Here is a 23,683-nt window from a genome sequence, read left to right as displayed (position 1 = left end):
ACCCCACAGGTATTAGAGGAAGGTATTCAAAAGAAGACAGTAAAAATGAAAAAATAGAATTTTTCCAATAATATGTTTGTTTAGTTTGAAATTTCTCAATTTCACGAGGAACAGGGGAGAAAACTCACCCCAATATATGTAACGCAGGTACTCCTGAGTAGAACTGTACCCGATATGTGGGCATTAACCACTGTGTGGGCACACAGCGGGCAACAGAAGGAAGGGAGCGGCAAGCATTTTCAGTGCATGATTTTCCTGAAGAAGTTTCTGAGCGCCAGGTGCGTTTGCAGTGCCCCTGTAATGTCTACAGAATAGAACCCCCCCCCCCCCAAAATCACCCCATTTTGGAAAGTACACCCCTCAAGGAATTCATCTTGGGGTGTGGTGAGCATTTTGACCCCACAGGTATTGGAGGAAAGTATTCAAAACTGGACCGTAAAAATGAAAAAAATTGAACTTTTTCAATAACATGTTTGTTTAGTTTGAAATTTCTCAATTTCACTAGGAACAAGGGAGAAAAAGCACCCCAAAATTTGTAACGGAGGTTCTCCTGAGTACAATGGTACCCCATATGTGGGCATAAACCACTGTATGGGCACACAGCAGGGCTCAGAAGAGAAGGAGTGTCATTTTAGTTACAGGCAATATGTGGGTGTTTACTGGTTATCTGGGGTGGTAATAGACAATCTCGGGGTGTTTACTGGCTATCTGAGGTGGCAGCAGGCAATCTGGTGGGGTTATGGGCAATCTGGGGTGGTTACGAGCAGTCTGTGCCAATCTGGGGTGGTTACGGTCAATCTGGGGTGGTTACGGTCAATCTGGGGTGGTCACAGGCAATCTGGGGTGGTTACGGGCAATCTGGGGTGTTTACTGGCTGTATGGGGTGGTTATGGGCAATCTTGGGGTGTTTACTGGCTATCTAGGGATGGTTACTGGCTATCTGGGGTGGTAATGGGCAATCTGATGGTGTTCACTGACTATCTGGGGTGGTGACGGGCAATCTGGTGGTGTTCACTGACTATCTGGGGTTGCAACGGGCAATCTGGGGTGGTGACGGAAAATCTGGGGTGGTTGCGAGCAATCTGGGGTGCTTGCGAGCAATCTGTGGTGGTTACAGGCAATTTGGGGTAGTTACAGGCAGTCTGTGGCAATCTGGGGTGGTTACGGGCTGTCTGGAATGGTTATGGGCTATGGGGGGGATATGGGCAATCTGGGGAGATTACGGGCAATCTGGGGAGATTACGGGCATTCTGGGGTGGTGACAGGCAATCTGGGGTGGTTATGGGCTGTCTGGGATGGTTATGGGCTGTCTGGGATGGTTATGGGCTGTCTGGGATGGTTATGGGCTATCTGGGATGGTTATGGGCTGTCTGGGGTGGATACGGGCAATCTGGGGTGGATACGGACAATCTGGGGAGGTTACAGGCAATCTAGGGTGGTTACGGGCAATCTGGGGTGGTTACAAGTAATCCAGGGTGGTTATGGGTAATCCAGGGCACTTGACTTTGGTGACAGGCGTAAAAAAGTGCCGGCACCATTTGGAACAAGCGATCAGTGGTATATAGTATATACCGCTGATCACTTGTACTAGGACCACACCGGGTGGTCACCGATCATTGCCCCATGCTCTCCGCCACCTCCGGTGGTGGAAAGAATGAAGGTTTGATCATTTTTAGGAATCCATCACTGTGAACAGAGTCTGTTCACAGTGATGACGGCGGCCATCTTGGATCAGATGGCCGCCCAGGGAGGGGAGGGTCAGTGGCCAGGTCACTAGGGTTAATTCTGGGGATAGGGGGGACATGTTTTCATCTCCTCTCACTGTGGATTCACGGTGAGAAGAGATGAAAGCGTTCAGCTGCGCTGGCAATGCCCGTTACCGGTAGCCGCCGTTATACTGATAATAACGGCGATCACCGGTGAGGGGACTTGCCGGGACTGACCCCACACTCTGCCCCAACCCCTCAGCTACCTCCGATAGCTGAGAGGAGGAGGCTGCGGGCATTACCGGCGCCGCTGCACTATTCTGCACCATCGCCATAAAGAGCTGATGGCAGCAGAATAGAGCCCATTAGTGATCGCCGTAAAAATCCGTATCGGCGGTCACTAATAACATAATACATGTATTCTCTGGGTCGCTACGGTTACGGCGATACCACATTTGTATAGTTTTTTTTAACTATTACCGCTTTGGCGCAATAGAAACTATCATCCTAGGAAAAACCCACAAAAACTGTCCCTGCATTGCAAGATCCATAGCGCTCTTAAAGGGACAGTACCCAAGCCGCTCTTAAGGGAACGGTACCCGAGACACTCTTAAAGGGACAGCACCCAAGCCAATCTTAAAGGGACGGTACCCAACTCGCTCTTTTAGGGACGGTACCCAAGTCTCTCTTAAAGGGACAGTACCCAAGTCGCTCTTAAAGAAACGGTACCCAAGTCGCTCTTAAGGGGGCATTACATAAGTCGCTCCTAAAGGGACATCACCCAAGCCGCTCTTAAAGGGACGGTATCCAAGTTGCTCTTAAAGGGACAGTACCCAAGCAGATCTTAAAGGGACGACACCCAAGCCGCTCTTAAAGGGACAGTACCCAAGTCGCTCTTATAGGGGCATTACATAAGTCGCTCTTGAAGGACGGTACCGAAGCCGATCTTAAAGGGATGGTACCAAAGCCGATCTTAAAGGGCCAGGACCCAAGTCGCTCCTAAAGTGACGGTACCCAAGTCGCTCTTAAAGAGACGGTATCCGAGTCGCTCTTTATGAGAAAGTACCCAAGCTGCTCTTAAAGGGACGGTACTCAAGCCGCTCTTAAAAGGACAGTACCCAAGCCGCTCTTAAAGGGACAGTACCCTAGTCACTCTTAAAGGGATGGTACCTGAGTCGCTCTTAAAGGGACAGTATCCTAGGTGATCTTAAAGGGTTGGTACCCAAGTCGCTCTTAAAGGGACCTTACCCAAGTTGCTCTTAAAGGGACGGTACCCAAGTGGCTCTTTTAGTGACGGTACCCAAGTGGCTCTTAACCCCTTAAGGACGGGGCCTATTTTCGTTTTTGCGGTTTCGGTTTTTCCTCCTTGTGTTTAAAAGGCCATAGCACTTGCATTTTTCCACCTAGAAACCCACATGAGCCCTTATTTTTTGCGTCACTAATTGTACTTTGCAATGACAGGCTGAATTTTTTCATTGGGTACACTACGAAACCAGAAAAAAATTCAAAGTGTGGTGAAATTGAAAAAAAAAAACGCATTTCTTTTATTTGGGGGAATTGTGTTTTTACGCCATTCGCCCTGGGGTAAAACTGACTTGTTATGCATGTTCCTCAAGTCGTTACGATTAAATTGATATATAACATGTATAACTTATATTGTATCTGATGGCCTATAAAAAATTAAAACCATTGTTAACAAATATACGTTCCTTAAAATTGCTCCATTCCCAGGCTTATAGCTCTTTTATTCTTGGTTCTCTGGAGCTGTGTCAGGTGTCATTTTTTGCGCCATGATGTGTTCTTTCTATCGGTACCTTGATTGCGCATATACGACTTTTTGATCGCTTTTTATTACATTTTTTCTGGATTTGATGCGACCAAAAATGCGCAATTTTGCACTTTGGGATTTTTTTGCGCTGACGCCGTTTACAGTGCAAGATCAGGAATGTGACAAATTATTAGTTCGGGCGATTACGCATGCGGCGATACCAAACATGTTTATTTATTTATTTGTTTACTTTTATTTAAATCCTGGGAAAAGGGGGGTGATTCAGACTTTTATTAGGGGAGGGGGCTTTTTACTATAAACACTTTTTTTTTTTACACATATACTAGAAGCCCCCCTAGGGGACTTCTAGTATATATACTTTTGATCTCTCATTGAGATCTCTGCAGCATAGATATGCTGCAGAGATCAATGAGATAGGCACTCGTTTACTTCCGGCTGCTGCAGCCGGAAGAAAACGAGTGCCGAGTCGGGGACGGCGCCATCTTGGACGACTCCCCGGCCGGCATCAGTAACAGAGTAACTTTGACAGTTGCCTCCGATTAGCTTATTAGCGGGCACGGCGATCAGACCGCTAATAGCGGCGGTCCCGGGCTAAACGCAGCACCCGGGACCGCGGCGCTTCAAAGCGGGGTCGCCGTGCGGCCCCGCTTTGAAGTGCTAATGAGGACATATGACGTACGGGTACGTCATATGTCCTTAAGAGGTTAAAGGGACTGTACCCAAATTGCTCTTAAAGGGTCAGTACTTAAGCTCGTCTTTAAAGGATGGTATCTTTTAAAGAGACAATACTTAAGCTGCTCTGAAAGGGACGGTGTATATAGGTCACGCAAAGCGTCCTTAAGGGACTGTACCAAAGTTGCTGTTAAAGGGACTGTACCAAAGTTGCTCTTAAAGGGACTGTACAAAAGTCGCTCTTAAAGGCTGGGTATCAAGGGTTAAAGTTTCTCTTAAAGGGAAGTTACTGTTAAAAGGGCGCTCTTTTCAAGCACTATGTATTTCCCTGGAAATGCAAATCTGGTTTTCGTATACACTTTTATTGACTGATAGCAGTAAGGGTCGCCACAGGCATCCATCTGCTGCCACCAAATTTTTTGTCGGAAACTGTAGGGCTTATCCCCTGCTCTAATCTAGTGCTGCCGCACAACGTGTATCTTCTTATCAGAAAATGCTTGGAACAACCTTCCAGCAGATGTTACATAGTTAGTACGGTTGAAAAAAGACACGTCCATCAAGTTCAACCAAGGAGTGGACGGATGGAGGGAAGAGGGATGGATGATGGATACATTCTATACATATGTATTTATGTTTATTTTGTTTTAAGAACCCAAGCCCTCTGCTGGTTTTGCCATGACCACATCCTGGGGTAGACTGTTCTACTAAGTGGTAAAGAAGGTTTGTTGCCTCAGGAGATTGAACCTATTTTCCTACATGCGGAGGCAGTGCCCCCTTGTCTTTTATGGGGGGTTTACCTGGAACATCTTTTCACTATATTTCTTATAATGACCATTTATATTTAAATAAATAATCATATCTTCCCTTAAATGTCTCTTCTAGAGACTAAACAAAGTTAACTCCCTTTATCTATCCTCATAACTAGGGATCAGTGAAGCAACTCTGGCATTGCGAAGCGTATTTCCCCCGATTTGCTTCAAAAACTCGCCAAACATGGCGGCCGCGATTGCGACTGTCTGTGTTGGCATACAGTTATATGGTTACTCTGTGGGAGAAAGGGATTATTAATAATCCCTTTCTCCCAGAGAATAAGGTAAAAATCGCTATTCAGCAGCTCTGTGTAGTCCCCGCCTCTCCCCCTGTACACAGTGGATCACCTGGCTGGAGATAGGAGAAACAGTGCCTCCATCCCACACAGGAAGTGGGCAGAACGTGGACAAGCCAGCAGCACCATGAGTAACAAGCTCCTGCAGCTGCCATAAGCGACAAGCCAGAGGACATGCCCAAGCCGCAGCCTGTCTCCACCTCCTCTGAGCAGGTCTACATCGGCATGCCTCGGGATGAAGCACTTGTGGCTCCAGACCCAGATGTGGCAGGGGTTTTGGAGACTCTAACACGCCAGTACCTGTCATCCCTTGGAAGGTAGGGTTAGTAATACAGCCCAGGGCCGTCTTATCAATTGGGCAGGGTAGGCGGCTGCCCGGGGGCCCTTGTGTCCTAGGGGGCCCCTGCCCTCTGTCATCTGTATTTTTAGCTTTATAAGACGCACTTATAAAACTAAGTGTGTCCTATAAAGCAAAGACGGCTCCCAAGCAGTGCTGAGCACCGCAAGGAAGCCGCTCCGCCCGCCCCCTCTATTGCCGCTCACTAAGCATATGCATAGTGAGCGGCCCTGAGCCACCCCCTCCGCCCGCCCCTTCTATCGCTTCTCAGCTGACAGCTGATCAGAAGCCCAGGAAAGTGCAATGAGCAGCACTTTCCTGGGCTTCTGATCGACTCAGCTAAGCGGCGATAGAAGGGGCGGGCAGTCCAGGAACTCACCCGTCCGGCGGCCCCAGCAGCTCCTCTCCCGGCAGCGCACACTCCCGACATCCTCCGGCACAGGCAGCGGGGTACAGACACGCTGCCTGTGTCCTGGATGTGTCATGCAGCAGGTCACTTCCGGCACAGGCAGTCTCTCTGTACCCCGCTGCCTGTGCCAGAGGATGTCGGGAGTGCGCGCTGCCAGGAGAGGAGCTGCTGGGGCCGCCGGACGGGTGAGTAACTGGTTTGTTGTTTTGGGGGGCACTGGCTACTATGGGGGCACTGGCTACTATGGGGGGGGGGACTGGCTACTATGTGGGGAACTGGCTACTATGGGGGGGGACTGGCTACTATGGGGGCACTGGCTACTATGGGGGCACTGGCTACTATGGGGGGCACTGGCTACTATGGGGGGGGATTGGCTACTATGGGGGCATTGGCTACTATGGGGGGCACTGGCTACTATGGGGGCACTGGCTACTATGGGGGGCACTGGCTACTATAGGGGCACTGGCTACTATGGGGGGCACTGGCTACTATGGGGGCACTGCCTACTATGGGGGGCACTGGCTACTATGGGGGCACTGGCTACTATGGGGGGCACTGGCTACTATGGGGGCCACTGGCTACTATGGGGGGCACTGGCTACTGTGGGGGGCACTGGCTACTGTGGGGGGCACTGGCTATTTTGGGGGCACTGGCTACTATGGGGGGCACTGGCTACTGTGGGGGCACTGGCTACTATGGGGGGCACTGGCTACTATGGGGGGCACTGGCTACTATGAGGGGCACTGACTACTATGGGGGCACTGGCTACTGTGGGGGGCATTGGCTACTATGGGGGGCACTGGCTACTATGAGGGGCACTGGCTACTATGGGGGGCACTATATGGGGGGATTGGCTACTATGGGGGGGTACTATATAGGGGGGATTGGCTACTATGGGGGGATTGGCTACTATGGGGGGCACTATATGCAAAGATGTGGGGGATTTGATGGTGGCGGTTGGGGGGGGGGCCAATTCGCACCTCTGCCCAGGGGCCCATATTACTGTTAAGACGGCCCTGATACAGCCCCGACTGATGGACGGCAAGCCACCGAGCCCAGAGGGGCCTGTGGTACCACAGTGATTCTGCAGATGGTCCTCCAGGAGATCCACAGAGCCTGTAAGGTACAGGAGCCCTGTTCCAGAGAGCAAACCCGCACCCCAGCTGATGCAAAGTATCAGCAGTTTTACAAAGAGCGGATGGACTGTGAGCGGGAGATCCGCCAGAGACTAAATGAGCCCACTGAGAAGGACGCTCGTGCCTTGCGGCTGCAGGGGACTGTAAGAGAGTTCAGCCGTGACCGGGGGTATGGCTTCATAGCAGACAACAATGGACCCAAATGGTACTTTGTTAACCGGTCCTTGGTGAAGCATTGTGAGCTGCCAGAGCCTCTGCATACCCTGTTCCCGGGAGAGCAGGTAGAGTTTACCCCCATGCTGGGGCCCTGAGATTGATGGGCAGCGGGTGTGACCAGAATACCGCCCCCACCTTACACCGGTATAGAGGATGACTGGTCTGAGGATCCACAAAGGCCCTCCGTAGCCCTCTGCGAGACTCCGGAAGGGCTGCTCTTGCTACCACTGCCACCCTCACGCTCTGACAGGAGAGCCTCCGTGTCCAGCACAGCTGAACCAATGCCTCCTTCCCCTCTGGCTGCAGAAGCAGCTCCAACGATTCCGGTCCCAGTACCTTTCTTCCCTCTGGCTCTAGCAGCAGCTGTAGAAGCAGCTCTAACAGTTTCAGTCCTAGCGCCTGTCTCCCGTCTGGCTCCATCAGCAGCTGCAGAAACAGTAGCGTTTAACCCCTTAAAGACAGAGCTAATTTCGATTTTTGCACTTCCGTTTTTTTCCTCCTTGTGCTTAAAAGGCCAAAGCAGTTGCATTTTTTTCAACTTTAGCAGAGTATAACTGCAGGGAAATGAAGAGCTAGCTGATATTTATCTGGGATCAGGGACTGGGTCCCGGCAGCTGATTGGATCAGCCCTGATCTTAGCACCCAGCTCAGCTGGACAGGCTTAAAGAAGAAATAACCCCAGCACTGCCAGAGTGTAACAGGCAATGTGGGTGTGGCTGGGAACAGTGGCGTAGCTATAGGGGTCTCAGCGGTCGCCATGGCACTTGCCACTTGTCTCTTTAAGCATCCCAAGAAGCTGCGGCCACGTAGCTTCTCGAGATGCATAGATCGCTTTCATGTTCCGCCCGCACAGTGAGCGGGCGGAACATTAAAGCGAGCAGAATGCAGGAGCAGGACCTGTCAGCGTCCTGCTCCTGAATTCCCTCCCATAGGCTGCCGGCACTTCATACCAGCAGCCTATGGGACGCCGCAACGTGACCTCTCTGGCAGGCAGGGCCGCTTCTGCCATGAGGCGGAATGAGTATTCCGCCTCAGGCGGCACATTCTGGGGTCCCTTTAGGGGCGGCAACTTCTGCCCTGTCATCTGACTCCCGCCGCCCGCTCAGGTGTCCCCCTTTCCGCATCCCTAGAAGCTGCAGCTCTGCAGCTTCTAGGGATGCACTGCCGTCAGACTCGTGGCCCTCGGTGACAGGAGAGGACGCCCCCACTCACACTGTAATCCTCTCCCCTGTACGGCATCCGCTGGGTGACAGGCCCCTCCCCCAGGCCAGGTCACAATGCTGTACAACAGAGAGCGTGTATGGCGCTGTGACCTGGCCTGGGGAAGGGGCCTGTGTGGCGTCTTCTCCTGTCACCGAGGGAAAGGAGAAGCGGTGGATCCCGGTCCGGATGGTGAGGAGGGGAGCAGGTGGGGGCCCTCAGGTTTTGCCGGGACTGTCCTGATTCTGACGAGACAGCCCCGGCAAAACCATGTCCCGGGAAGCTCCGCCCCCTGCCGCGGGAAGCCCCGCCCCCTGCCGCGGGAAGCCCCGCCCCCTGCCGAGCGCGAGTGATGTCACCCATGCAGAGCGGGAGAGGAGTCCCTGGAAGACTAGAGGGTCCATACTGGTGAGGTGAGTATGGCTTTTTTTGTTTTAAATACAGATGAAGGGGCTAGTGGTATGATGATCAAGGCACAGGAGGAGGATGAAGGGAGAAGTAGTATGATGATGAAAGGGCAGAAGGATTAGAGGGGTTATACTATGATGATGAAAGGGCAGAAGGATGAGAGGGGTAGTAGTATGATGATGAAAGGGCGGAAGGATGAGAGGGGTAGTAGTATGATGATGAAAGGGCAGAAGGATGAGAGGGGTAGTAGTATGATGATGGAAGGGCAGGAGGATGAGAGGGGTTATACTATGATAATGAAAGGGCAGAAGGATGAGAGGGGTAGTAGTATGATGATGAAAGGGCGGAAGGATGAGAGGGGTTGTACTATGAGGATGGAGGAGGAAGGAGGATGAGAAGGGTTGTAGTTTGATGATGGAAAGACAGGAGGATGAGAGGGGTAGTACTATAATGATGGATGGGCAGGAGGATGAGAGGGGTTATACTATGATGATGGAAGGGCAGGAGGATGATAAAGTGGGTCGTAGTATGATGATGGAGGGTCTGGAGGATAAAGGTGGGGGTAGTAGTATGATGATAGGGCAGGAGGATGAAGGGGGGAGGAGGATGAAGGGGGGAGTAGTATGATGGTGGAGGGGGAAGGAGGATGAAGGGGGGAGTAGTATGATGATATGGGTAAGGTGGTCTCTGAGGCTAACAGTATTATTGAGTGTCTGAAGCTGGCAGTATTAGGCCGTCTGAGGCCTATACTATTTGGGGGTCTCTAACACTTGTCACCACCATTAAGACTGGCACTTATACATGCTCCTCTGCAGCCGCCGCTCTCCGCTCAAAGAAGTATCATGTTACTTCTTCGAGCGGAGAGCGGCGGCTGCGGAGGAGCGCACGCTCTCCCATAGATGGGCTATGGGACAGTGAGACAGGCGGGATCCTGCGGCGGAGAGTTCCACCGCGGAATTCCACCTGTTTTACTCAGTGTGAACATACCCTTAGTGTATGCACTTCTGTTATATAGTTCTGTATGCACTGTTGGTATGTAGTTATATATGCAATGTTCACTGCTGGTATATAGTTGTGTTTGCGGGGGAAGGGGCGCAGTTTCAATTTTCGCCTCAGGCAGCATAGAACCTAGAATCGGCCCTGCTGGCAGGCGTGATGATGTGACGTCATCACGCCCGCCGGAGGTCCCGATCCTGCGGCTCGCAAGATGGAGCCAAAAGAGGAGGAGAGCTGCTCCCTGCAGCCACACAGCCCGGATTAGGTGAGTAGGATGTTTGTTTTTATAAGGGCACCTTTGGGGGCATTATTATTTCATGGGGGGCACCTCTGGGGGCATTATTAGTTTATGGGGGCACCTCTGGGGGCATTATTAGTTCATGGGGGGCACTTCTGGGGGCATTATTAGTTCATGGGGGCACCTCTGGGGGCATTATTAGTTCATGGTGAACCTCTGGGGGCATTATTAGCTCATGGGGGCACCTCTGGGGGCATTATTATTTCATGGGGGCCACCTCTGGGGGCATTATTAGTTCATGGGGGGCACTTCTGGGGGCATTATTAGTTCATGGGGCACCTCTGGGGGCATTATTAGTTCATGAGGGCACCTCTGGGGGCATTATTAGTTCATGGGGGGCACCTCTGGGGGCATTATTAGCTCAAGGGGGGCACCACTGGGGGCATTATTAGTTCATGGGGGCACCTCTGGGGGCATAATTATCTGATGGGGGCACCTCTGGGGGCATTATTAGTTCATGGGGGCACCTCTGGGGGCATTATTAGTTTATGGGGGCCACCTTTGGGGGCATGATTAGTTCATGGGGGCACCTACATGAGGTGGAGGCAGTGACAGTGCATTAGAACATGGTGGCACATTAGAGTAATTGGATTTAATGTTAGCTATGACTTTGCCTGATCGGGTGAGATGGGGGGGCCCCAAGCTAAAATTTTGCACCAGGGCCCATCAGCCTTTAGCTACGCCCCTGGCTGGGAAGCTAACACAGCATTCAGACAGATGCAAATAAAAAAACAACCATAGGCTCAGCGCTTCCTCGGACACCCAGCACGGACCGAGGAGCGCAAAGTCACATTCCTGACACCTCTAGGGCTAAGACATTGCCCATGATGGGGCTTTCGCTTTACAATGTCTAATGCTGTCCTGTGAGAAAGACTCATTTTATGCCACTGATCAACTGGCATCCAATGATGCCCATGATGCCCATTATTTTAGCAGTGTCCACTGCTGTCCTGGGACAAAAATGAGTTTACGCCGCTGATCCACTGATGTCCACTGCTGTCCATGGCGGAAATTGAATGATTGACAGGCTGATTGACATTTAAAAAAAATCTACATTTTTCAACTTTTGACACTGTCACAGCAACATAGGGTAAAAAGTGTACCTTTTTTTTAATAGTCCCACTATTGTAGCTACTATAGTTTAACTGTTTTAAATGAAATTCGGTTATATGTAATTCGCAAATATTCGCGAATTCGTGCGAATATTTGCGAACTTCGTGAAACAAATTTCAGAGTGATTCGCTCATATCTATTCATAACTTAGATGCTCCATTAGCCTTTTTAGTTTAGTTGCTGCACCAAAGCTCTATAAAGCGGTTATATTATATTCCTGTCCTGAGAGTCCATGCCTGTTTTAATGTATGACAATATCCTGCTGGTCTTATGATTGACATGGGGGTTGTTCTGTAGTCTATTATCTACAAGTACAGCTAGATCCTTCTTTACTAGTGACACTCCCGGTGTAACTCCCCCTAGGACATACAGTGGGGAAAAAAAGTATTTAGTCACTCACCAATAGTGCAAGTTCTCCCACTTAAAAAGATGAGAGGCGTCTGTAATTTACATCAAAGGTAGACCTCAACTATGAGAGACAAAATGAGAAAACAAATCCCGAAAATCACATTGTCTGATTTTGTAAGAATTTATTTGTAAATTATGGTGGAAAATAAGTATTTGGTCAGTAACAAAATTTCATCTCAATACTTTGTTATATATCCTTTATTGGCAATGACAGAGGTCAAATGTTTTCTGTAAGTTTTCACAAGGCTGGCACACACTGTTGTTGGTATAACACATATGTAAAGTCTGCAGAACTCCACCATACAGGACGCTACCAGTACCTGCTCTAATGTATGGGGGATGGATATTAAAGTTACGAACTTTGGGTTCTAGTAGCAAGCTAAGCACCAATAAAGGAACAACTGAACCTCTAACATATTACAACATGTATAAATTTTATTGTTAAAATTACAATACAATAACAAAATAGTAAATAAATACACAATGAACCATGGCCGACAGAATGTTAAAAACAACGAACATACAGTGAGGGGGCTGCTGCAGATGGACACAGGTGAATAAATAATTAAATAAATAAATGAGTGGTAGACTAAAGTGCTGAATATGATACAAAGAGCTATGAATAAATGATTTTATGGTGAATAAGCTAAAAAAAGTGCTATAAGAAATTCATAGATCTCAACTGATATAGAACTATTAAAGTGTCATACCACAAATAATAGAAGTCAGAGTGTCCACCGGCGGCCCCCACCGGTGGACACTCTGACTTCTATTATTTGTGGTATGACACTTTAATAGTTCTATATCAGTTGAGATCTATGAATTTCTTATAGCACTTTTTTTAGCTTATTCACCATAAAATCATTTATTCATAGCTCTTTGTATCATATTCAGCACTTTAGTCTACCACTCATTTATTTATTTAATTATTTATTTATTCACCTGTGTCAATCTGCAGCAGCCCCCTCACTGTATGTTCGTTGTTTTTAACATTCTGTCAGCCATGGTTCATTGTGTATTTATTTACTATTTTGTTATTGTATTGTAATTTTAACAATAAAATTTATACATGTTGTAATATGTTAGAGGTTTACTGTTGTTGGTATGTTGGCCCATTCCTCCATGCAGATCTTCTCTAGAGCAGTGATGTTTTGGGGCTGTTGCTTGGCAACACAGACTTTTAACTCTCTCCAAAGGTTTTCTATAGGGTTGAGATCTGGAGACTGGATAGGCCACTCCAGGACCTTGAAATGCTTCTTAGGAAGCCACTCCTTCATTGCCCTGGCGGTGTGCTTTGGATCATTGTCATGTTGAAAGACCCAGCCACGTTTCATCTTCAATGCCCTTGCTGATGGAAGGAGGTTTGCACTCAAAATCTCACGATACATGGCCCCATTCATTCTTTCATGTACCCGGATCAGTCGTCCTGGCCCCTTTGCAGAGAAACAGCCCCAAAGCATGATGTTTCCATCCCCATGCTTTACAGTAGGTATGGTGTTTGATGGATGCAACTCAGTATTCTTTTTCCTTCAAACACGACAAGTTGTGTTTCTACCAAACAGTTCCACTTTGGTTTCATCAGACCATAGGACATTCTCCCAATACTCTTCTGGATCATCCAAATGCTCTCTAGCAAACTTCAGACGGGCCCGGACATGTACTGGCTTAAGCAGTGGGACACGTCTGGCACTGCAGGATCTGAGTCCCTGGCGGCGTAGTGTGTTACTGATGGTAGGCTTTGTTACATTGGTCCCAGCTCTCTGCAGTTCATTCACTAGGTCCCCCCGCGTGGTTCTGGGATTTTTGCTCACCGTTCTTGTGATCATTTTGACTCCACGGGGTGAGATTTTGTGTGGAGCCCCAGATCGAGGGAGATTATCAGTGGTCTTGTATGTCTTCCATTTTCTAATTATTGCTCCTACAGTTGATTTCTTCACTCCAAGCTGGTTGCCTATTGCACATTTAGTCTTCCCAGCCTGGTGCAGGGCTACAATTTTGTTTCTGGTGTCCTTTGACAGCTCTTTGGTCTTCACCATAGTAGAGTTTGGAGTCTGACTGTTTGAGGGTGTGCATAGGTGTCTTTTTATAATGATAACAAGTTTAAACAGGTGCCATTACTACAGGTAATGAGTGGAGGAAAGAGGAGACTCTTAAAGAAGAAGTTACAGGTCTGTGAGAGCCAGAAATCTTGATTGTTTGTAGGTGACCAAATACTTATTTTCCACCATAATTTGTAAATAAATTCTTACAAAATCAGACAATGTGATTTTCGGGATTTGTTTTCTCATTTTGTCTCTCATAGTTGAGGTCTACCTATGATGTGAATAACAGACACCTCTCATCTTTTTAAGTGGGAGAACTTGCACTATTGGTGAGTGACTAAATACTTTTTTTCCCCATTGTATATATGTATACCGCTAACACCGTGACCTATACTGCTGTTATGTTTGTATTTTTTAACCCCTTCAAGACAGAGCCCTTTGATGCCTGGATGTCCGGGTCAAATTAATGCACTGTTCCTCCTCGCCTTCTAAGAGTCATAGCGCTTTTATTTTTCCACCTACAGGGCTGCTTGGGGTGTCATTTCTTGCACCATGATCTCTAGTTTTCTTAATATAATATTGGTTTAGCAGAAAAATTTTGATTACTTTTTATTAATTTTTTTCTGATATATAATTTAATAAAATCAGCTATCCTGTTTTTTTTTTTTTTTTCCGTTTACGCCGTTCACCATGCGGGAAATATAATGTTATATTTTAATAGATCGGACAATGCCGCACACTACAATATGTAAAATGTTTATTTTTTTTTTTTTTTTATATTTTTATTTTTATTTTGGGCAAGGGGGTATTTTAAACTTTTATTGGGTTTTATTGGTTTATAAGGGGTTTTTAATACTTTTAAAAACTTTTTTATTGCTCTCTTTTTTTTTTACACTTGGTTTTACTGTCAAAGAGGCTATTAATAGATTGCATTTACTGATCTATGCTATGCCATAGCATAGCATAGATCAGTGTTATCGGCGCTCTATGTATAGAGCCTGTCTGAGAGCAGACTCTATACATACATGGATCGCTGATCCAACAGGACGGAGGTAAGAAGCTTAAATATGCAAAACAAGAGTCCGTGGAGCCTGGATTGCGAGCCTCAAAACATGGAATAGCCAGATATTTCTAGCCTGTTGCCACGGGGTGCCTCCATGATAGGGAAAGCAACACACCACCCTGATGGGTAGCCCCTTAAGTCCCACTCAGTTGTGAGTATTGGAACATAAATGAAAGGAAACAACAGGCTGGTCGCTTTTGTGTCAAAGTGTAAAGGTGCGAGTATTGCGACATGACAAAGGCTTGCCAAGGCAGGCATCTATCCACAGATAGCTGTTTCGGGGTATTTGCCCCTCGTCAGTGTGGAGCAGGATTCTGGCTAGTTGGGGCAATGACAAATCAACCAACAAAACACAGTAATTACTGAACTCAAGTAGATCAGTGAAAAAATTCCAATGAAGTACTCAATCAAGCTTACCCCCGCCTGTCGGCACAAGCGATCGGGACCCCCGCAGGTCCTGATCCCTCAGTGGCAGATGCTTGATTTGTCACTGAGTACCTTAAATGCTGCGATCACTATAGATTGAGGCGTCTGAGGGGTTAATGAGACGCAGCTGCGGGATCGCAGCTGCCTCTTATTACCTCCGACCTTGTAGCAGTACCCCACACATAAGAAGCCCCTTCAGTGCAGGCGTATACATATACATTCCTACTGCATGGGGTATGTGCAGTAGGAACGTATATATACAGGTTGCTGACGGGAAGGGGTTAAAGGTGTTTTTTCAGGATTAGAAAAAGTACAGCTGCTTTTTTGCAAAAACAGTCCCACCCCTGTCCTCAGGCTGTGTGTGGTATTACGATTCAGCACCTGTTACCTCAATGGAGCTGAGCCACAAAACCACACCCAAACTGAACACAAGACAGGTGCTGTTTCTGGAAGAAAGTGGTCATGTTTTTCTGAGCCTGGAAAACCCCATTTAAGGTAACAAAAGACTAATAGAATTATACTTTTTTATTATCTGTGTTGATAATGCCTTCAGGTATTAGTTCAAGTTCATTTGAGGTTGATTAGGTTATGACAACACCTAGGTAAAAGAGCTTAAGAGAAGACAGCATCACTAATCTTATATTGTGTGACACAATGCCATCATTTCACTTGTCACTTGGAAGGGATTATTTAATGTTAATATTTCTGCACAATGTTCTTAACCTTGTAAACCACATTGTTTTTCTGCACAGACAACCTTTCTTAACTTTCATCATGGACATTTTCTAATGTAAGAGAGTGGCTTCTATGAATGCTGTAAGAGACCGTCCGTTCCTGCAGCACACTATTATCCTTGACGGTACTGCAGCACACTATTGGGTGAGCGTCCGGAGTGGCTCGCTCCACAGTGTGCACTGACATGGTTTTCTACGGCTGCTATTTAATGAATAGTGGCCGCAGGAAACTGACATGTCAGTTGTTTACGGCGCCACTAGGGTTCCCGGCCGGAGCGTATACTATGTGTATACGCTCCGTCCGGGATCCGATAGGCAGCAAAGGCACGTATATTTCCGTAATAATCATGGCCGTTGTACAATGGCCGTTATTTTATGAGAATATACGTTGTGTGGACATAGCCTTATTCTGTGCCAGTTTGCATGAGTGCTTAGTCTGAGATATTCACTTACATGCTAGCTTACAAACTCTACCACCTTGAGAAGACCAACTAAATTTACAGTAAAAAGTGAACTTCTGTGGGTGTATTTTTTTAAAGAAAGTGGCCACTATGCCTAATGTACGAAACAAGCGACGAGATGGAAACCACACTATATAACAGTATATATAAGTACACAATTCAAAAACAGAAAAAAGCATATGCACACAAGAGCTGCACATCCAAAAAATATTTTATTTAGTCAAAGTATACAAAATTAATAAAAGAAGCAGACATGAGACAAGCCTCTTTACAAGATCATGACAAGGTTAAAAACACTTAAAATGCATAATCAATACCCTGTTTGTGTCCAATACAGAATACACTAACAGCTGACCCCTAAAAACAACATGGATATAGAGTAAGGAAACAATAAGTACTAAGTACAGTGGTGGAAAATAATGTGGCAATAATATCAACCCCCCCCCCCCCCAAAAAAAAACAATGGAAAAAAAAAATACAATGAAATAATGTCACCATGTGTGAAGGATAAAGGGGGAGTCAGGTAAGAGCCCCCCAACATCAGAATTTACTGTGCATAATGTATGCAGGATAAAAATGTGTTACACAATATCTGGTCCGGATAAGAGGGTGGTCAACATTACTCCCCAAAATATAACAAAATTATGTTAGTATCAGAAGCATTTTAAAGAAATTAAAAATGTACAAATGATAATTTGATTTTATATATATATATATATATATATATATATATAGATATATATATATATATATATATATATATACACAGAGAGAGAGAGATTAATAGAAATGCTTTATTTACTGAATGAACTATTTTATTTTTACAACTTGTCTATAGGAAATCTTTGGTTATAGAATAAGTGTACCTTGGATTATTCTGTGTGTCATTGGCTACTGTATATCAGGTGGGATTCTTCTGCTTCTCTTTTACTGGAAGCCTGAATGGAGTGTCTGGGCAAACTGTGTCCCCTCATCTTTGGAGAAAGCAAATGTGGTTTTGCTGAGATCAACTGTAAGTATTTGTTTTTCCTTTGTATTCTATATTTTAAGAAAGTAGTTAATGTCTGTGTGCATTCTCATCAACCCCCACATCAATCAACCTGGAGGACTGTCCTGAATGCATTAAATGTTGTGTTACATTTCACATAAAATTAATTCTGTATTGATAACACATGAAGGTTAGCCTGACAACTGTTACGGCTAGACAAACTGGCTCTGCATACTGTATTTCTACTTGTGTTTTTTCTGTTCTTTAGCCACTTAACGACACATGATGTTTACGACCTCAAGGTATTGCTCAAGTCCCTAAATGTGGGGGGAGTGATGTTTTTTTTTTTTTTTTAAATACAAATCAATCTCTTAATAAATGTTTGAATGTTATCAAAAAGGCACAGTTAATGGCGTGAATGTAAAAAATGCCAAATTCAAGAATTGTAGTTTTTTGGTCCCATCATATGCCACAGAATATGGCAATTTAATTTTGAACTAAAAGTATAAAACATGATGGAAACTATGTGCATCTGGTATCATTATAATCATACCAACCTAAAGAATACAGATAACATGTCTGCACAATGAACAGGGTAGAAAACAAAACCCCAAATTGCATTTTTTTTTCCCAATTTCCCCTCACAGGTTTTTTTTTTCTGTTTCACAGTATAATTTATGGTCAAATAAAGGGTTTTACATTTGGCCCCACAAAAACAAGCCCTGATCTGGCGCCTTAAAGAAAAAAAATAAAAGTGTTATGGCTCTTAGCTCTTTGTTATGAGCGAAAAATGAAAAGGGTTTTAAGGGGTTCTCTTTCTTACACAGCATCAACACATTCTTCTCCTTCTGTTGTAACCATACTGTTGAATGTGGCATGAAAAAGTGTAGAACATTGGTTTCTGGTAAACTTGCCATTTGTCCTTTGCTTTTCATTGTGTTTCTATTCAAATATATGAATGTATGTTGCAAGTGCAAAAAGTAAAGTAATTTTTCATGTGTTCCCAACTTATTCTATTCACAATTCTTTCTTGAAGCAACATTATTTTTAAATAGGTAAGACCTTTATTTTTTCCTTGTAAGGCTATGTTCACACAATGTCAAAAATAGAGAGAAGGTGGTCGCTTTTGAAATTTTAAATAACGTCTGTTACTGCAGCGATTTAACTGACTGCAATGGCAATGCATTGAAGTCAATAGAAAGACGGACACCCAATGCACACAATTGCACATAACAGACGTCAAAATACTGATCATGACAATTATTTTTGGACGTCTTTTGCAAACAGCGGACATTTTTATTACTTGTTCACACAAAGTTTTTCTTTTGTCACTGTTCTTTATCTGTTTTTACTATTGAACTCAATGGACATTTCAAATAAGCCAGAGCCAAAGGCCAATTAGTAACCCAAACGAGAAAAATGTACCAACAGCCGTCATTGCACTAAGGGAAGGCCATACAGCTAAATGACGTCCGTCATTTTAGACTCAAAACATTGTGTGAACATAGCCTAATACTGCCTATAAGGATTTCAAACAGGCAGTCTCCCTGATATATCATGACACACATATTTCCAAATTGATGGCCAGGAGAGAGAAGTGATCCTGTACAGTTGACCCTATGCTATTTTGTTGAAAGTATTGGTACAATGAATGGCGTCGCATTTTATGGGCACTATTGATAATATCCATATTAAAGAGGCATTTAAATGAGTTACATCAATGTTTGATTGATAAAGGAGGCTACTGTTATATCCACAATGATCAGGAGAACAGAGGTTCTATGCACCTGTTTTTTCACTGAACTTCCATCAGTGTCTGACAGCTACTGGTATAGGTTGCAATCTCCTTGGGGTAGTCCATGACTAATGTCACAAAAACCTGTATAAAAACACTAACTAATCCCAGTACTTAAATCATATCAGGGGACCTGTGTAATTTTCACAAGATAAGTTCCCATGTTATTGCCACATTTAGAAGCCCTGCATGGAGCTTAAATAAAATAGGATGAAAATAGATATCATAAATTATTATACATGCCTATTATTTGGGTGTTACTTTATTTCAATATTAAACATCAGAGACTAATTAGTATACTTTAATCTCCAGCACTTTACTGTTGTTGTTGTTTTTTTTTTTGTTTTTTTTAATAGGATGAAAGGAAAAAATACACCAGAAAGAAGGTGCGCTGGATTACCCTTGACTCTTTCAAGGACTCACTTCAATGTGATTTGATCATGTCTGATAAAAACTCTATAGTGAATAGAGCAATAAGGAAGCCAGATGTGAAAGTAAGCCATTAATAGATGGTGCAGAAAGATTTATATTTTGAAGCATTTCAAAATAAGATTTTGCAAACTAAATGTTCTAAATGTCAAAAAATTTTAAATATAAAGATATTTATTTAAGAAAACAAAAAGACAAAATTGCTGTTTTCAATCACTTCCCATCTAAAAAAAATACATGATTAAAAAATCATATCCGTATGATGACAAAATGAAACTTTCGAACAATGGCACAATAGTGTTTTTTTCCCCCCATTTTACTAAAAAAAATTTCTTTACAATACATCATGGCTATGTTCACACAAAGTCAAAAATGGAGAAAAGGCGTCTGCTTTTGCAATTTAAAATAATGTCAATTTTTGCCACGATTTAACTGACTGCAATGCAATGCGTTGAAGCCAATGGTAAGATGGACGTCCAATGCACAAAATGTATTGAATAACGGACGTTATAACCGTTATAATGATCATGACAATTATTTTCGGACGTCTTTTGCAAACAGCGAACATTTTTTATTAGATGTTGACACACATTTTTTTCTTTCTTTTTTCACCGTTCTTTGTCTGTTTTTACTATTTAATTCAATGGACTTCTCAATTAAGCCACAGCCAAAGGCCAGTAAGTAACCCAAACCAAAATAATGTATCAACAGCCGTCATTGCACTAAGGGACGGCTAGACAGCTAAATGACGTCCGTTATTTTAGACTCAAAATGAAGGAGATCATCTTAAACAGATTTCAAAAACATTGTGTGAACACAGCCAAAGGGTGTTATTAAAAAGTATAACTTATATGGAGTAATAGAGAAACATGTATAAGGCTATGTTCACATATAATTTAACATTATTGTTAAACTGCCAGCCGCCAGGTCCATTCCTGCAGCTGATACTTCTGTATACTTTTTACAGAAGTATATACTTTAGTATATACACCATCGGGTGTGCCCGCAAATTAATTAACCATTCACATTAATGTAAAACCGCACTTTACATTGTGTGAACAGCTATTGTTTTCACTGTTCACTAAATTAATAGGCATGTTCATATCGCAAAATAACAATGTGTGAACACAACTGGCGGCATTGCATTAACTTCAATGCAATACCGCTGCTGCAGTAAAGAACGAACGCTGATTTAATTTCAGCGTTTGGTTAAAAAGGACAATGAGTGAACATAGCCTTCGACCATTTCACACTGCGTTTTTGCAATTCGTTAAACGTATCCATTTTTAAATGGTTACTTTTAATGTACACAAATACGTGGTCAACCATGACAATGGAAGTCAGTGGAAAAACGAATCCAAATGGATTGCACACAATTGCATCTGCTTTTGCATCCGTTTTTTCATCTATTTATTTCATAAAATGTATATGTTAAATGGACTACAAAAAATACAGTGTGAGCCTAGCCTTACTGTATACATGAGATTACTTAATCTGTATGATTCATCTTTCTATGAATAGGAATACTGAATCAGTCAGTTGAACTCTTAATAATTAAGTACTTAATAATATACAGTATGATATGCAAATCTGTCATCCCATAGACATTCTTTATACACAGTGAGGTTCATTCTCTTATATAAATGCTCCCCAATAATGAAATGAAATATTGCTGACAATTAGTGTCATACAGTTGAACATGACACACAGAGGTAAGAACAGTATATGCCAAGAGAATACACCGAGGCTTCGAAACTTGGCAAGCAGGAAAGAATTCAATGGAAAGCTGCACAGATACTCATTAACCCAATTAGCTTGGCACACACAGCAGAGAAACAAGACTTATATAAGCCCAAATAATTTCTAGGCGGGGCAGCCAGGTCGAAATGAATAGGCGCATTGTACTGTAAATTTTGATTATGTTCTACTTGAATAACTATGTCTAGAAAGTGAAATTGAATATTTATTTTCCTTACACAGTGAAACCTTGGATTACTTGCATAATTCGTTCCAGGAGCATGCTTGTAATCCAAATCACTTGTATATCAAAGCAAATTTTCCCATAAGAAATAATTGAAATACAAAGATTCATTTTATAACCCAAAAATAAGGTAGGTAAGGTGTTCTGTGTTCATAAAGAACACTGTATGAGTAAATAAGGGGTTAATTATTAACTCTCCCTCCACACACAGTTCCCCAGGTGGCTAAAAACCTGTTGACGCTGGCACCTGCTGGTACTAGTGTCGGTTGCCTGGAGCAGCTATTGGTGAAGGGTTATTTCAGGGGACAGAGTGAAGCAGCGGTGACTGGGACAGGCACTGGAGGAGAGCCGTAAGGCATTCAATCACCAGCAGAGTTGATCAGGTAGCAGTTGGTAAAAGGGCTTTCTATCTAGTACAGTATCAGGATGGGGAAATGGGAGCTCGTATTACTCGTTTACAGAGTTCCAATTTTTAAAAATTATTAGCTTGTATCATAAAACACTCTTAAACCAAGTTACTTGTAAGCCAAGGTTTTACTGTATCTATATTTTTGTGATTCTCTTTTTTAAGATTGACTTTTAAACCAACAAACATAGTGTACCTAAACTATTGTCAATCATTGAAACTAAATCCTGTTTATTAATGCACATTACATGGTTGAACAAATGGGGGGGGGGGGGAATTATGTGAGAAAACAAAAGCATACTCAGAATTTCAAAAAGATTGTTTTTTAAACCTGAATAGTTTTGTTAGATTAAACCTTATGAGTGGTGATACAATGCTCTTTGTGCTCTCCCTGCTGTTATTGAGGCACCCTTCTATGGTGCACACCTATTTCTTATTCTTTCCTTTTCAGGGAGTGGGGCCACAGTGGAGATATTTGCCAGTAGTATACAAATAGGGCTTCCTTTCCTATACTTGTTTTGCCAATCACAGCACAACAAAACACCAACTCCTTACTGCTATGCTAGTACACTTGAATGAAGAGGCAACACTGAGCTGGAGGATAATTTACAGTACAGTAGTATAGATGACAAGTGAAGGGACAATGGTTTACGTATATGCACTAGCTTTGTAAGTTTTATTTGAGCAGAAAATGTAAAACACTTAAAAAATGGTCATGCTTAGCACTGAATTGCTGCTTTACCTTTCATATATTAGTGTAGATCTTCAAGAGAGGCTTAACTTGAAGGCACATGGTCCCGACTTTTTCTTTCTCTCCTGCACATAGCACTAGAAAAGTCTTGCATCATTTCCTGTGTTCTGTCACTGTGTCTCTTTTACTAGAGAAAGACTTAGCCTAACAGGCAGTGAGCGACAGTTTACAGAGAAGTGAGAAATCTTCGTTACAATAATTTAAAACTACTTTTCTAGCATAACTGAAGGGATTTATATAAATGTAAGAAATCACCTAAGCTATCCAATAGAGAGAGGTTGTTTGGAGTGGCCATTTAAAATTTTCCTCTGTAGGAGTGTCCTAGTCCTTGTGTACTTGTATGCCTTAAAGGGGTAATGAGGCGCTAAACATTTATTCACAAAATAACACATACAACTATTATACAACTTTGTAATGTGTGTTATGTATGTAAATGGCCCCCTTCCCCGTGTTTCCCCCCGCCCACGCTAGACCCAGAAGTGTTAGTGCATTATACTTACCGCACCACTTAATGTACCAAAACTTCCGGGTCTAGCGTGGGTGGGGGGAAACACGGGGAAGGGGGCCATTCACATACATAACACACATTACAAAGTTGTATAACTTTGTAATGTGTGTTATTTTGTGAATAAATGTTAAGCGCCGCACTACCCCTTTAAGGTAACCTTGTGTGCCTTAAGGTAACCTTGTAAGTAGAGTTAATTGATAATATTTCCTGTGTTTACAGATAAAGTTTATACGGGTACAGAAAATTCGATATGTCTGGGATTATTGTGAAAAGAAATTTGAGAAAATTGGGTATGTGTGATATTAT

General features: G+C 44.0%; 1 protein-coding gene across 1 annotated transcript in view; it reads left to right on the top strand.

Annotated features, from left to right (window-relative positions):
- The window catches only part of LOC138795671 (probable cation-transporting ATPase 13A4), a 152,042-nt gene that overhangs the window by 22,222 nt on the left and 106,137 nt on the right, over positions 1 to 23,683 (top strand). The window contains exons 2-4 of the mRNA XM_069975058.1: positions 17,358 to 17,531; positions 19,659 to 19,796; positions 23,597 to 23,667. Of these exons, the coding sequence (XP_069831159.1) occupies positions 17,358 to 17,531; positions 19,659 to 19,796; positions 23,597 to 23,667 (383 nt within the window). The remainder of the gene's footprint in view (positions 1 to 17,357; positions 17,532 to 19,658; positions 19,797 to 23,596; positions 23,668 to 23,683) is intronic.

This window comes from Dendropsophus ebraccatus, chromosome 6 (assembly GCF_027789765.1).
Source record: "Dendropsophus ebraccatus isolate aDenEbr1 chromosome 6, aDenEbr1.pat, whole genome shotgun sequence".
Lineage (NCBI taxonomy): Eukaryota > Metazoa > Chordata > Amphibia > Anura > Hylidae > Dendropsophus > Dendropsophus ebraccatus.
The sequence above is the reverse complement of the archived record's forward strand: the minus strand, read 5'-3'. Positions and strand labels throughout refer to the sequence as shown.